General features: G+C 46.3%; 1 protein-coding gene across 4 annotated transcripts in view; it reads right to left on the minus strand.

Annotated features, from left to right (window-relative positions):
• MYT1 (myelin transcription factor 1) overlaps positions 1 to 16,262 on the minus strand; it is a 175,697-nt gene that overhangs the window by 104,231 nt on the left and 55,204 nt on the right. For all 4 annotated transcript variants that reach the window (XM_082225857.1, XM_082225858.1, XM_082225856.1 and 1 more), the window contains exon 2: positions 5,627 to 5,727. In XM_082225857.1, coding sequence (XP_082081983.1) covers positions 5,627 to 5,727 — 101 coding nt within the window. The remainder of the gene's footprint in view (positions 1 to 5,626; positions 5,728 to 16,262) is intronic.

Genomic DNA, 16,262 nt, shown 5'->3' on the forward strand with positions numbered 1-16,262 from the left:
AACTGTCAGATTTGGTTTCTCACCCCCCCCCCCAAATCTTAAGTCCATTTCTCCACATTGCCACATCAGTTTGTGAATCTCTCTCTCTTTTTTCAAAGTCCGAATGAAAAGGCTTTAGGGCTAATTTCCCGTAACAGACACAAACTTGCATGCGGCTTTCACTAGCATACACGCTTTTGCAGAGCGTGTCGCCTTAGCGCAATGCATTTCTGCATGTTATTTTCACTAATATATGAAGCGGCTGGGCCAAAGCCGAAAGGTCGCACAGTTGCGGATATGCCTGGAAGCGAAAGGAAAGTCCAATGCTGTAAAGAAAAATATTGCATAGGAACCTGGAATGTTAGAACCTTGAACCTGGTAAGCTGAATGTGGCCAAAAATGAGATGGCAAGAATAAATATTGACATCCTGGGCATCAGTGAACTAAAATGGATGGGAATGGGCGAATTCGGTTCGGATGGCCATCATATCTACTACTGTGGGCAAGAATCCCGCAAAAGAAATGGAGTGGCCCTCATAGTCAACAAAAGAGTGACCAAAGCTGTACTGGGATGCAATCTCAAAAATGATAGAATGATCTCTGGGAGAAAAGCAATGACAAACCTAGACAGCATCTTAAAAAGCAGAGACATCACCTTGCCGACAAAGGTCCGTATAGTTAAAGCTATGGTTTTCCCAGTAGTGATGTAGACCATAAAGAAGGCTGATCACCGAAGAATTTATGCTTTTGAATTATGGTGCTAGAGAAGATTCTTGAGAGTCCCATGGACTGCAAGAAGATCAAACCTATCCATTCTGAAGGAAATCAGCCCTGAGTGCTCACTGGAAGGACAGATCCTGAAGCTGAGGCTCCAATACTTTGGCCACCTCATGAGAAGAGAAGACTCCCTGGAAAAGACCCTGATGTTAGGAAAGATGGAGGGCACAAGGAGAAGGGGACGACAGAGGACGAGATGGTTGGACAGTGTTCTCGAAGGTACCAGCATGAGTTTGACAGAACTGCGGGAGGCAGTGGAAGACAGGAGTGCCTGGCATGCTCTGGTCCATGGGGTCACAAAGAGTCGGACACGACTAAATGACTAAACAACAACAAAATCTGAAGTTTTATGCACAAAAGAATATAAGAGAAGCCCTGCTGGATCAAGCCAGTGGCATCCTGTTCTACAGCGAACAACCAGATGCTCACAAGTAGCCCGCAAACAGGACCTGAATGCAACAGCAGCTCTCTCCCCAGTTGTGATTCCTGGAAACTTGCATTCAAACACATATTACCTCCAATAGTGGAGGTGGAACATGTGTGGCAAAACTCTCATCACTTGGCAGGATGATTCAGGGACTAGCCTTGTTTTTTTAATTGGCATCTGTCTGTCTCGAGAGGCAATGGTGTGTGCCTCTTGGAGTGAAGCCAAACCACCGTGTTAACAGCACCCTGGGGTGCAAGCCTGGGCAATGTGCAAGTAGGTCCTGGGCTGTCCAGATGACAAGACCCCCCTGCCGCCTCTCTGATGTGGTCCAAAGGAAAGCAGTAGCCATTCTACTAGGTATCTTAGGCCAAGATATACCGAAAGAAAAGAGGACTTTATTTATGTAGGCCACTACAGCTGCGAGAATGTTGATTGCACAAAACTGGAAGACTGGAGAAACACCAACTAAAGAACAATGGCAAGAGAAGTTGATGAACTATGCAGAACTGGCAAAAATGACAAAGAGACTACGACAAAAAGACAACAGTGACTTTGAAAAAGAATAGGAACCGTTTATATTATATTTGCAGAAACAAAGAAAGTCTATAGACTTGGTGGCAGGATTTAAATAAACATTCACATCATTAGTATTAGAAAATGTGTAGAGAAATCATACGGTGTACTTATTTTCATCTTTATGTTTTTAGGTTAGATGTTATTGTATAAATATGTTATTAGTACTTTTTCTTTTAGGAGGTAGCAAGTTGGGAAGCCTAGGAGGGGAGGGAGGAAGGAATGCGTAGTAAATGTTATGGATATGAGATGTATGTAATGAATGAAAAAGAAAACTGAATAAAAATTCAAAGGAAAGCAGAGCAAGACATTGGGTACCAACCTGGCTGCTGGAGTTGCCAGAAGGAGGTTGCAAGGCTACTACACTCCAGATTTGTGTAAGGTTTACTCCTTGGTCTTTTCTTCTCCCAAAGATGTCCCATAAGGCAGTGGAGGTTTAGGACCAGAGTTTTACTTCGGTCCAGTATACCTGAAGGAGCGTCTCCACCCCCATCTGAGGTCCAGCACTGAGGGCCTTCTGGCTGTTCCCTCACTGTGAGAAGCCAAGTTACAGGGAACCAGGCTGAGGGCCTTCTCGGTGGTGGCACCCGCCCTGTGGAACGCCCTCCCATCAGACGTCAAAGAGAAAAACAGCTACCAGACTTTTAGGAGACATCTGAAGGCAGCCCTGTTTAGGGAAGCTTTTAATGTTTAATAGGTTATTGTATTTTAATATTCTGTTGGAAGCTGCCCAGAGTGGCTGGGGAAACCCAGCCAGATGGGCGGGGTATAAATAATAAATTATTATTATTATTATTATTATTATTATTATTATTATTATTATTCTAGATAGGCTGGCTTCCCAGGTTGACGAGCCCCATCTGCCCCTCACTTCCCTCTACAGCAAATGCAGAAATAGCCTTCTTCGCCATTGGGCCCACTATTGGTGACTAGACATCATCATCATCATCATTTAGGTTGATAAACCAACCTTAATGTCCCAATGAGAGCTCTACGGAAACTAGGCCCCCAGAAGCCTCTGTACCTTTAAGAGCTGCACAGAAGAGAGCGGGGAGGGGGGGACCCCACCAGGTGCAACTTCCCCTGTCAATACAGCCCTGTGAGGAGCAAAAGCCACACCTGTCCATGCGTGGCCTTCCTCAGCAGCTCTTAAAGTAACAGGAGACCTTTCAGGGTTTGGATTCTGGCAGGCTGAACAACCACCCTGTTTGGTTTCTCCTCTGTAACTGGCAGCAGGTCTTTAGATACAGGCTGGCTCAGCTGTCTTACACTGAGCCTGTTTTAACTACCACAAGATGATGCCTTGTTACCAGGGGGACACAGGGCTCCGTGTTTCAGGAGGACCAAGATAAGACCGGAAGTATCCCTTCATAAAAGCCTCCTAATCTTCTGGCAAGAGACTTTAGCCTGAACTTTTGACAGTTCCGCCTTTCCCCTTTCCTCCTTTTCAAAAAGTTGCAGCTGGGTCGCTTTCCTTAAATACCCTCCTGTGTTAACACAACAACACCCACTCTCTTTTTAAAACTTGCTTTCCTTTCACCGAGACTTCTAATTAGGGTTGCTTTGCTAATGAATGAAGGAATGAATGAAGGAATTCATTTAGCTCTTCCAAAAGACTTCGCCTTTCACCTGGCCTGTCAGGAGTCTCTTTCTGACAAGTCTGTATCTTAGACCTTTTATGTTAGTTCCTTAGCTCGCGGGTTTGTCTTGCTGATATTTATTATCTCTCTTTTTACTGGTGAATAAACCTATTTTGGAAGCAAATTACCTTTGGTTATGGCCTTAGGGAGTTTGCAAACAGTCTCCCCGAGCCAAGCGTAAATGCAGGGCCTCAAGCAATGTTAGGGCCAAGCTAGATGAAACGCGGTGGTGGGGAGAGCCAGAGTCAGACCACTTCCTTTCTTTTGCCGGTGGGATTCAACTGCATATCAGCAAATTTAGGCTGCACAATTAAAGCAGATTCGAGATCCTTGCACGGCAGACCCGATTCCAAAAAGAAAAGAAAAGCCCCCTGACTGTTTGCAGGAAGGAAAGTGACGGGAAATGCACTAGAAACTGTGGGATCACAATTGCTAGATGAAATATTGTATAACCTTCCAGCAAACCAATCGGAATGGATGCTCAATATAGAATGGGCATCATATTACCTTCCAGGCAAACTTTGTGCAAGCAAATCAGGACCAATGTGAAATAAATAGGTTGCCTGGAAGCAACCTCAGTCTCTCCTCTCTCTCTCTCTCTCTCTCTCTCTCTCTCTCTCTCTCTCTCTCTCAATCTCAATAACCAGCCTTAAGGATTATCCACCATTCCTCTTCCCCTGCTGCTTTCCCCTTTTTAGCACTCTCTACTGCTCATTCAGAGCAAGCAGGCAATTTGGAGTTTCCCTGGATTGCCACTTGTTCTGATCTGTTGCTAAAGAGTGGGTTTTCCCTGGGAAAGAAGTGGGGCAAGGGGGAAACCACTTGGACCCATGCCCAGAAAGTATGGGTCAAGTGGAAGACTGCTTGGACCTGTGGCTTCTAGGCATAGCACAATCATAAGTGTAGGTGAGCCCTCAGAGGCTGCAACCGGGAGTGGAGGAATGGTAAAAGGGGAGGTGCTACTGAACACCTTCTCTTCCTGCTCAAAATATTGATCCCTCTGCTTTTTGTTCCCTGGGGGGTTGGGGGGGGAGATACAGAGTCCTTTAATTTTATTTCTCCTTTGAGAATCAAAACTAAATAACAGTTGTAGTTGTGCAATCTTTTCATTGTACCGCTTTCCTTTAAATCAATATATATATATATTTTTAAGTGTGTGAATTCATGCAACCCCCCCCAAAAAAAAACCCTGGTAAGGGCTATTCAGTTCATGGGGCAGGTAAGCAGAGGAAGAATGGACACCAGTATCCATAGATACTGTCACATAGAGGAGGGAGAAAGGTTGTTTTCTGCTGCTCCAGAGAAGCGGACACGGAGCAATGGATCCAAACTACAAGAAAGAAGATTCCACCTAAACATTAGGAAGAACTTCCTGACAGTAAGAGCTGTTCAACAGTGGAATTTGCTGCCAAGGAGTGTGGTGGAGTCTCCTTTCTTTGGAGGTCTTTAAGCAGAGGCTTGACAACCATATGTCAGGAGTGCTCTGATGGTGTTTCCTGCTTGGCAGGGGGTTGGACTCGATGGCCCTTGTGGTCTCTTCCAACTCTATGATTCTATCAAAGTGAGGCAAGTTTAGTCTGGGTTGAGGAAGAGCCTTATTGACAGTGCAATAATGCACACAGTAATTCAGAGACCAGCCCTTTGGAGTTCAGTGGGACTCATAGCTGTCAACTTTTCCCTTTTCTTGCAAGGAATCCTATTCGGAATAAGGGAATTTCCCTTAAAAAAAGGGGAAACTTTGACAGCTGTGGTGGGACTTGGTCCCAGGTCAGTGCATTGGGGATTGCAACTTCCTCTCTGGACTGTTGAAAAGTTCAAGAAAGAGTGACAATGCAGTGTTTATTGTGTGTGAGCATTACCAGTTGCCTGTAGAATCAGACCAAGTCCTCGTAGTCCAGCATCGTATTTTGAAAACAACCAACGAGATGTCTCTGGAACCTCGAAGCTCCCCCCTCTCCTGTTTCATAGTCACTGGCAGACCCATCCTATCCCTGCATCATTGCATTTTATTGTATTTTTTAAAATCATATTTCACTTCTTTGAGCAGCATTTGGTGGAAGAATGGGGTACAAATTCAACAAGCAAACGCTTCAATGAATGTCTTATTTCTGGGGAAAACCCTGCCCCCATTGTCTGCTGGTGCTCCTGGTAACTAATGCACAGCAAGACCAGGGTGTTAGTATCTTGGCTTTGTGAGTTTACTGATGCTTTCCTCTACGGAGGACCTCACCTTGATGTGCCTGCTGTGGAGGCCTTTGGCTGTCTCGCAACTGCTGATCTTTTCTCCACGGGTCCACCTTTGACTCAGCAGTTTGCCTCGGAACTCATTTTCTAAGGATTTAAGAGAAAGAGACGGCGTCAGCAACGAAGGCAGCTTAGGGAGGCCTCTGGCACCACTTTAGTGATGCTTTCTCCGGGAGGCTTAGTTCGGAGGATAGTCAATGGAGGTTCATCAGAGTTCACATGGGTGGGGTGCAGGTAGGGACAGGATAGCATGAGGACATAGGACCAGGGTAGCATAGGACGCTATACCAAGTGAGAAAATTGATTCATATAGCTCAGTATTATCTAATCCAGAGGTCAGCAATGTTTAGCTCGCCTGGGCCAGTTCACCCCAGCGGAGATCCCTCTGTGGGCCAGAATGTGCGCGCGCCCAAGCGCACCCGCAATTTCCAGTGCCTGCGCCTGCGCAGATGTGATTTCCGGCATCTGTGTCTGCACAGACATGATCTCCAGTGTCTGTGCACGCGCAGACACAATTTTTGACACCGCAGAATTGAGTCCTCGCGCCGCGCCGCGCCGGTTTAGCGCAGCGTGTGGGGACTCGCTGAGCAGGCAGCTGGGTTCGGGGGTGGCTTGTGGGCCAGTTAAACGACCCCCATGGGCCGCTTGTGGCACATGGGCCTTAGGTTGCTGACCCCTGATCTAATCTGACTGGGAGTGGCTCTCCGGCATTCCAGGTGGGGGACAACACCAGCTCTACCTGCAAATGCCAGAGCTGTGCAAAGGAAGCAAGATGTCTTTCCCTGAAGGTTTTACAGGTACAAGCAGTCTGGAATCACATATAACAGCCCTGATACCATCATTTTCACAAATCATGACAAATGCACAATAAAAAAGGGACCCTAAGCTGTGAAGAGGGCTTACGGGCAGCATGATTCACAGGGACATCCCTGTAACTTGCTTTGCCCTGATCGTGGCAACTTAGAAAAGAAAAAAAAAAAAAAACACCAGCAGCAACCTTCAAGGTATTAATTTGTCCTCCCAATGTGCAGATTTATAGCAAGACATATTAAATGTTGACAAAGAGGTCACAGGCAAAGGAAGGCAACTGCCCTTCACTGCCAGGCAGAGGACTGTTCTCAACAGGAAAGGATGTAGCTACCTTGAGAACATGGAATGGCAAAATTCAGTTTCCCTATTAAGTCAAGGCTACAGAGTACAGAAAGTCCCAAGGCTTCTGCCTAAAAGCCCAGGGCTGATAAACACACACACACCACTTGATAGTTCATTCACACAATGGTTTGATTCACACATGCTTGATTTCTCTCTCGCTGGCAGCTAATTACATCCACTGGAAAGCACATGTTGGGGAGGACATGCAAAAGTTCTGGGATAACTGCAGGGAAGCCATCACTTGGTTGCTCACCAGCTGACGGACAGGGATTTGTCAATCATCTTGGTGCACTCAGTAATTCCTGGAGGATGTGCAAACTGAGCCCATTGAAAGAAAGCTTCTGTGTGTAAGGCACCCCCTAATGTTGCAAACCTTGTGTGTTGATTCTGCGTGTCTGAACTCCTTTGAGTGGAGTTCTGCACTGCAGTTGAACCTTACTGAACAGTCTCCTCTTCTCTCTTTGCAGACATCCAGAATTTTAGTTCATTCTCTATTGGTTAATGAGAACAGAAATCTCATCTGAAAATTAACAAAGGAGAGATGGAATTTTGGTGAAATTCTCATGGGGTGGGGTGCAGGGCTTGCCTGTCTTTGAGGTGGTGGAGGCTGGCTTGTGAGCGCCTTCTCTTTCATGGTGGAAACCTCATTGCCAGTGGCCTGCACTCTGCAGCCTTCCTGGGTGTCCACACTTCAGTGCAAGCCCAGGGTAAGACACTGCGAGGTGAACTCTGCCCATGGGAAGGAGATCAGGAAACACAGGCAGCCAGGAAAAAGCTACAGAGTGCTGGGGAAATGTTTGTTGGAAAGAAAGACATGCATACCCTGCCCAGCTTACAAGGCTAAGGGAAGCCCCAAACCTTGCACCCACAAAGATTCCAAAGGAATACTGAAATGAGAGCAGGGCTGAAAAATGGAAGGACAATGGAAGGACCATAGCTCAGAGGCTGAGCAGCTATTTTGCATGCAGAAGGTCCCATATTCAATGCCCGGCATCTTCAGGGAGGGCTGGGAGAGATTCCGGCCTGAAACCTTGGAGAGCTACTGCCAGCCAGTGTGGGCAATACTGACTCAGACAGACCAATGAGTCTGATTCCAAACCAGGCAGCTTCCGATCTTCCTATGCAGGCTTATTTGGTAGTGGAACAAAACCTGTGAGAAATTGGGAGGCCCAGTTTCGACACAGCACTGCTGATCTCCTTGTCCTCCAGGAACCTTTTTGCATGCAAAACGTGTTCTCCAGGACTGAGCTACAGGTTGGAAAGGTGAGCAGGAGCAGGTCCATTGAGAGATTTGAAGGTAAGGATGAGAAGTTTCAGATTGTGTCACGGAGCAGGCTGGAAGTCCGTTGGGATGGTGATGGGTCGTTATTATTGTTTTTCAGAAGCGATATTCAAATTTTAAAATACAATTTGTTTAAAAGAACGGAGAAAATGGGGAAAGCAGGGAAATGGGTCTCCCATTAGGATAGCTATGCTGTTAGTTTTCAGCAATGAATCTGCCCCCCCACCCCCTGCTTGGCATCATTTTTATCCCAGTCAGATATTACATCATATTTACTGAGGGAGTGAGCGTCGTGTATCTCTATTACACAGCTGTTAAACCTCAATTAATAGGTTTTAATGATTAGCCATTAGTGGTGCAATACACAGTTTAACATTCTGTGTTAGGGTTTAAATTAAATGCACGCTTCAAGAGCTGAATTTTCCAGGCATCGTTCACTGCTTTGCTTAAGTAAATAATATTCACATGGGATGGAAGAAACTATAGATGCGGGGCTTTTTTCCGAAGGAGAGGAGAAAAAGATTAAACAAACAAAGGGCAATTAAGCGCGGCAGCTTTCAACTACAGGGGGAAAAAGCCCACACGCAGGCAGAAAAGATACCCTATGAAATATGTGGAAAAAGATGTCAATTATATATGCATCAAAGGGTAACAATATCACATCATCATCAACATCATTGTATTATCCACCATAGTACTATTCACATGAGACTAAAATGCGTCTCCCAGTTGAATCTTCAAGAAATTGTGCAGTGCAGTGTCTGACAATGCAAGGCCCATGCATATCGACTCAAAAGTAAGTCTCACCGAGTTTAATAGCCCTCTCCTCCTCCGTGAATTTGCCCGATCCTCTTTTAAAGCCATCAGAATCGGTGCCATCGCTGCTTCCTGTGACAGGGAGTTCCATAGGCTGACAATGTGCTGCATGAATAAGTGCTTTTGGTCTGAATTTGCCCCCCAGACTGAATGTTAAACTTTTAAGCCCGTGTGTGTGTGTGTGTGTGTGTGTGTGTGTGTGTGTCTGTTTAGAGCTATCCAAGGTTCTGAAACCGACCATTCTGGAAAAACTCCCAGGAGCACATACATTTAACACACTCTTATACTACTTTTAACAGTCATGGGTGATGCTGGGAACTGTAGTTTTTTTTTAAAAAAGGGTGCTGACCTCACAGAGCTACAGCGTGCTCAGCAAACTACAGTTCCCAGGATTCTCCATGGCTATTAAAGTGGTATAAGAGTGCAAGGGACGCGGGTGGCGCTGTGGGTTAAACCACAGAGCCTAGGGCTTGCTGATCAGAAGGTTGGCAGTTCGAATCCCCGCGACAGGGTGAGCTCCCGTTGCTCGGTCCCTGCTCCAGCCCACCTAGCAGTTCGAAAGCACGAAGTGCAAGTAGATAAATAGGTACCGCTCCGGCGGGAAGGAAAATAGCATTTCCATGCGCTGCTCTGGTTTGCCAGAAGTGGCTTAGTCATGCTGGCCTCATGACCTGGAAGCTGTACGCTGGCTCCCTCGGCCAGTAAAGTGAGATAAATGCCACAACCCCAGAGTCGTCCACGAATGGACCTAACGGTCAGGGGTCACTTTACCTTTAAGAGTGCTTTAAATGTATGATGTAAGAGTCCCATAGCTTGTACAAAGTAAACAGTAGGAATGCACCCCGTGATCCTCTGTGTGTCGTGCATAAGGATGAATTACCCCTTTCCCCTTGTGCCAGAAAAGGTTTCTATGGGTGTGATTTCCCCCCTCCACTGCCAGGTAAGGTGAAAGGAGACTGGAGATTTCAGTGGGAGGAAGTCATGACCAGGTCAAAAGACCTGAGGTATACAAGGTTAAACAGCAAAAGCAGTGCATTTTATGAATATTTATTATGGTTACTGTCGCACCTGGCTATTATTATTATTTATTGCATTTACCGTATTGGCCTGAATATAAGCCTCACTCCCCCCCCAAAAAAAAATTCCGATAGTGAAAAGTTAAAGTGCGGCTCAAAATCACGACCTTACAAAAATTGGCATATACAATATTGCTGCTGGAACAGACATACAGTAAAACGGAACAGGTGTGAGTGCCTGAGGAATTTTAAGGGAGCAGCTTTATTTGGGTATTGTCTCTCCCCCCCCCCTTGAATTTTAAAGGTGCCGCTTATGTTCGGGGGCAGCTTATATTTGGGCCAATACGGTATATACTGCTCAATACGTGTAGGTCTCAGGCAATTACCAGAGGTACCAGGCAATAGTCTGTCCATTGCAGTTCCACAAGGATGCAATAGAACTGCAAAGTGTGCTACTGTGTTCTCAGCTTCTTTCTTTCTTTCTTTCTTTCTTTCTTTCTTTCTTTCTTTCTTTCTTTCTTTCTTTTTTCACAGATTTCTAGCTCTTATGCCTCTGAAGATATGATTCACTGTGTGTTGGCCACTGCCAGAGAGCACTGTCTGAATCTGATTCCCAGTGACAGGAGTGAGTGAGTTCAGTGCCCTTCCATGCCTAGGAAAAACCAGAATAAATATGCAAACTGTGTGTATGCATAATTTATACAGGCACGGTTTACTTTTATTTTTAAAATAGGAAATAAATGCAGCTCCGGCTATAAGGTGCAAAACCCATGAGAGACCATTCCCCTCCTTGTATGGTTTTTTCCAACAGTCAAATCACCCCTTTGACAACACAGGGCAAGTGTTTTCTGAAATTTGCTTCTGATTCCTAATCAAAAGAAGGGGGGGGAGTGTGTGGGTTGGTGGGAGAAGAAGCTGCTGATTCAGGAGGGTCAGATCTTGTGCCGGTTTCACTGTAGAACGGATGTTCCCAGCTCAGCAGAAACATGCCTCCGAGGTGTTTTCCGCTGACAGCTGAGCGTAATCTGGTTCAAATCTGCTGGCACGGGGCAAAGGAGAGGGAGGGTGGCTAGAAAGACAAGTGCAAGGTCTTCCACCAGGGCACAGCCAGGGTGGGGGTGTGTGGGGAGCCCATTTCATTGCTCTCCACTGCTCTTTTAACATCAGCTGTGACTTCCCACTGGGTTCTGCAAGGCTACAGACTCGCCTTTGGTAGAATCATACTGCAAACATGTTCATTTGGATTATTTTTCTAGGAGGCAACAAGTTTATTCCAGTTGGCTGACATTTAAAAAGGAAGGGGGGGAGGGTGTTCAACAGGGGTGTTTGAGCAATTTGCTGGCTACAAATTCTGCAACGGGCTGAGCGGAGCCACACCATCCAGACTAATGTGCGAATTGGAACCTCCTTATCTGCTAGCTCTCACACTTCCCCAATCTTCCAGCATGCCTCTCAGCTATAACTCCCTCCCCACTCTTGTAGTAGGGACGCGGGTGGCGCTGTGGGTTAAACCACAGAGCCTAGGACTTAGAATCATAGAATCATAGAGTTGGAATAGACCACAAGGGCCATCGAGTCCAACCCCCTGCCAAGCAGGAAACACCATCGGAGCACTCCTGACATATGGTTGTCAAGCCTCTGCTTAAAGACCTCCAAAGGAGGAGACTCCACCACACTCCTTGGCAGCAAATTCCACTGTCAAACAGCTCTTACTGTCAGGAAGTTCTTCCTAATGTTTAGGTGGAATCTTCTTTCTTGTAGTTTGGATCCATTGCTCCGTGTCCGCTTCTCTGGAGCAGAGAAAACAACCTTTCTCCCTCCTCTATGTGACATCCTTTTATATATTTGAACATGGCTATCATATCACCCCTTAACCTCCTCTTCTTCAGGCTAAACATGCCCAGCTCCCTTAGCCGTTCCTCATAAGGCATCGTTTCCAGGCCTTTGACCATTTTGGTTGCCCTCCTCTGGACACGTTCCAGTTTGTCAGTGTCCTTCTTGAACTGTGGTGCCCAGAACTGGACACAGTACTCCAGGTGAGGTCTGACCAGAGCAGAATACAGTGGCACTATTACTTCCCTTGATCTAGATGCTATACTCCTATTGATGCAGCCTAGAATTGCACTGGCCTTTTTAGCTGCCGCGTCACACTGTTGGCTCATGTCAAGTTTGTGGTCAACCAAGACTCCTAGATCCTTTTCACATGTACTGCTCTCAAGCCAGGTGTCCCCCATCTTGTATTTGTGCCTCTCATTTTTTTTGCCCAAGTGCAATACTTTACATTTCTCCCTGTTAAAGTTCATCTTGTTTGTTTTGGCCCAGTTCTCTAATCTGTCAAGGTCGTTTTGAAGTGTGATCCTGTCCTCTGGGGTGTTAGCCACCCCTCCCAGTTTGGTGTCATCTGCAAATTTGATCAGGACTTGCCGATCAGAAGGTTGGCAGTTCGAATCCCCACGACGGGGTGAGCTCCCATTGCTCGGTCCCTGCTCCTCCCAACCTAGCAGTTCGAAAGCACGTCAAAGTACAAGTAGATAAATAGGTACCACTCCGGCAGGAAGGTAAATGGCGTTTCTGTGCTCTGCTCTGGTTCGCCAGAAGTGGCTTAGTCATGCTGGCCACATGACCCGGAAGCTGTACGCCAGCTCCCCCGGCCAATAAAGCGAGATGAGCAGCGCAACCCCAGAGTCGGCCACGACTGGACCTAATGGTCAGGGGTCCCTTTATCTTTACCTATGTTCTACTTGAACTGTTGGAGGCAGCATGTCTTGTGACACCAGTTGTTGGAAACTGCAGGCAGGGAGATTGTTCCTGCGCTTGGGTCTTGCTTATGGGCTTCTCACAAGCATTTGGTTGGCAACTGTGAGAACAGGACACAGGACTAGATCGGTCATTGGCCTGATCCAGGAACCTCTTCTTATCTTGCCCATTCTACTGTGAGTCTGCAGGCAGATATTGTCTCACGACTTTCTACAAGAATATATATGACCGCTAAGCTCACACAGAAACCTTTAGTGAGGTACATTACTGAAAGGTTTTGAAAGTCCCACTATGTCAACTGGATCACTTCTACCTATATGCTTGTTGACAATCTCAATGCCTATGTCTATGAAACAGGACTTGTCATTGCAGAAGCCACGCTGGCTCTGCTTCAGCAAGGCTTGTTCTTCGATATGTTTGGTTATTTTATCCATAACGATACTTTCCACCAGTTATTCCAGGGCAGACGTTAAGCTAACTGCCCCACAATTGCCAGGATCCCTTTTCAAACGTTATCTTGACTGCTTCCTAGTTCTTAAGTATGGAAGCTGATCTTAGGGACAAGGTACATATTTTTGTTAGATGATGAGAAAAAATTGCATCTGAATTGTTTGAGAACTCATGGGTGGATTCCATCAGACTCTCTTCCAGCAAAAGTTAGCTCAGGCGCTGGGATTTGCCCTATATCTTCCGCTGTGAAGACACACACACACACACACACACGAATACGAATGAAAATGCTCTTCACAGGCACTGCTGTTGCTGATGGGGAACGACAGACAATATAATAATAACATAAATTCATTTAAATAAAGAACTACAGTGGTACCTCGGGTTAAGTACTTAATTCGTTCTGGAGGTCTGTTCTTAATCTGAAACTGTTCTTAACCTGAAGCACCACTTTAGCTAATGGGGCCTCCCGCTGCCGCCGCACCGCTGGAGCACGGTTTCTGTTCTCATCCTGAAGCAAAGTTCTTAACCAGAGGTTAGTAGAGTCTGTAACCTGAAGCGTCTGTAACCTGAAGCGTATGTAACCCAAGGTACCACTGCAATAAAAATATGGGTGATTCGGAAATTCATTGCACACATCTCACAACTACATGCACTGAGTATTTCCTGAAGCCTTGAGAGCTGACTTGCCACTTCCACGCTGGGTCTTCACCAGTCTGTACAACTGTAAGGGTTACCTGATCCCCAAATTCACTGTGTCCCTGCATCTCCTCTACCCCCCCCCTCTGCTCCTCATTGGCCAGCCTTGAATCTAGGATGCGGAAGTAAAAGACTACCAGGGTGCAGTTCAGCAGTTGCTGGGTTTTTTCCCCAGCGCCAGCAAGGTTGCGAGAAATAATAATAGTAATAATACCATAAGAAAGCCTCAGCCGGAGCAACTGCCTGAAACATGCCATTTGCATTTTTAAGGAAATACTTCTTTGAGACAGCCTGGGTGAAAGGTCGGCATTTGCATATAAATGGAAAAGAAAGTGTATGAAGCTGGAAGTTGCATCTATATCATTTTCTCAGCGGTGAGCTGCTGTTTTGGAGATTAAGGGACACGCTTTGCATCTTTGCCTTTTATTGAAGACAGAAGGTGGTATGAGAGTCAAATTGGGATGAAATAACAAGGCGAGCGAAGCAACATCCCATCATTCCTCCCCCACCCCGATGCGCATAAATGTACCAGAGGGCCAATTCACACTTGACTTTTTAAAACTTGGCTATGAAAAGCACCCGAGTTTAAGTGGCAAAAGACAGGGATGGAGACCGTGGCACCGTCAGCTGTGGAAGGCGCATGCGGGCGTCAATACTGCTTTCCCTGCATTTCATTTAGAAGAGGAGACTAAAACGAAAACAATCCAAGCCTGCAGTTCCATAGGTTTTGTTCTCCCAGGAAACTCTGGCCATTTTGCAAAAGTAGCATAGGCTGCGTGCACACTAATACTGTAGTTTACCCCTCATTGAACTACAGTTCACAGCACCATTAACAAACTACAGGTCCCAGGATTCTTGGGGTGGGGAAATGGCCTTCCAATGGCCTCTCAATGCACAATGTGTATAAGTAAAAAGTCAAGTCAAGGACCCCTGGACGGTTCAGTCTAATTTCTTTTTTAAAGCATCTGTGCTCGCTCAGCAACCACTACGACATTATGTGGCAAAGAATTACATACATTAACTCTTGTGTTTCATGTGCAAGCAGTTCCTTATTGCTATCCTGAAGATATAGCCAGTTTTCGAGGATGACTTCTAGTAAAGGTAAAGGTAAAGGTAAGGGACCCCTGGACAGTTAAGTCCAGTCAAAGGTGACAATGGCGTTGTGGTGCTTATCTCGCTTTTAGGCCGGGAGACCCGGCGTGTGTCCACAGAAAGCTTTCCAGGTCATGTGGCCAGCATGACTAAACCGCTTCTGGCGCAACGAGACACTGTGATGGAAACCAGAGTGCACGGAAAAGCCGTTTAACTTCCTGCTGTAGTGGTACCTATTTATCTACTTGAACTGGTGTGCTTTTGAATTGTTAAGTTGGCAGGACAGAGCAATGGGAGCTCACTCCGTCATGGGGATTTGAACCGCCGACCTTCTGATCGGCAAGCCTAAGAGGCTCGGTGGTTTAGACCACAGCGCACCTGCGTCCCATACAATGTGCATGCTACCATAGGAATTGGGGTTTCAGGTAGGAGTCTCTCCCAGACTCCCTGGAGATGCCCGGGAACTTCTGCATGTAAATCAAATGCTTCCTAACATGGAGCTATCCAGCCTTCTCTACACAATCTTATAGGTCAGCCCAGAATGGGCAGCTTTGATTACTTTCCCTTTCCCTTGAGCACATAGTCCGCAAAGTCTTCTAGAGGAATTGCCTCATGTGCTTGTCCCCAGTAACCCTGTGAAGTAGTAGATCATTAATTTCATTAACAAGCTGGAAGGAAACCTATGAGGAATTGCAAGGGAAAGCGAGGCCAGAGGGATACAGAAAGTACTGTGTCTCTCTCCCCCCACCCTCTGTTCTCCCCACCAGCTCTGTGAAGGAACAGGATATACTTCTGAGCAAAAATGCAGAGGCCTGCAGCCCAGACCAATGGGGTTTACTGCATGGATCTCTCTGCGTCTTGCCACATCTGTCATTAAAACTTAGAACATTCGTGCAAGGCGGCAGCTAAGGAGCTAGCTAGCTAATGGGATTTGTTGACATGGGATGCGATGACTAAGAGGGATCCTTTGGCAGTGCCAGCTTGTCGTCCTAATATTAAGTCCGTCCTTCCTCTTGTCATATGAGAAGTGAAAACTTGACACAAAATGTGTGTTATGCCGAGCCAAAGAGACAGAAGCAATAAGGCGTAATGAGGAGGCGAAATCACTCTGAAATAAGCAACAAAAAAACCCCTTGGGGTGGTTTAACACTTCCTGGTACCCTCTGACAATGCTCTTTCCTAGATGGCAGGAATGTGCATGTACACACGCCAGCAGAATAAAGTACATGCATATAAGCACATGGGGTGGAATACAGCGTCATGCTCTGTTGATGGCTCCATCGTACATGAATTTCTGCTTGCCAGATGAGACAATCTCCCCTCCCCTTCAGTGCTGTTCTGGGGCTTCTACTGATCCT

Source organism: Podarcis vaucheri, assembly GCF_965113315.1.
Source record: "Podarcis vaucheri genome assembly, chromosome: 6".
NCBI classification, from domain to species: Eukaryota; Metazoa; Chordata; class Lepidosauria; order Squamata; family Lacertidae; genus Podarcis; species Podarcis vaucheri.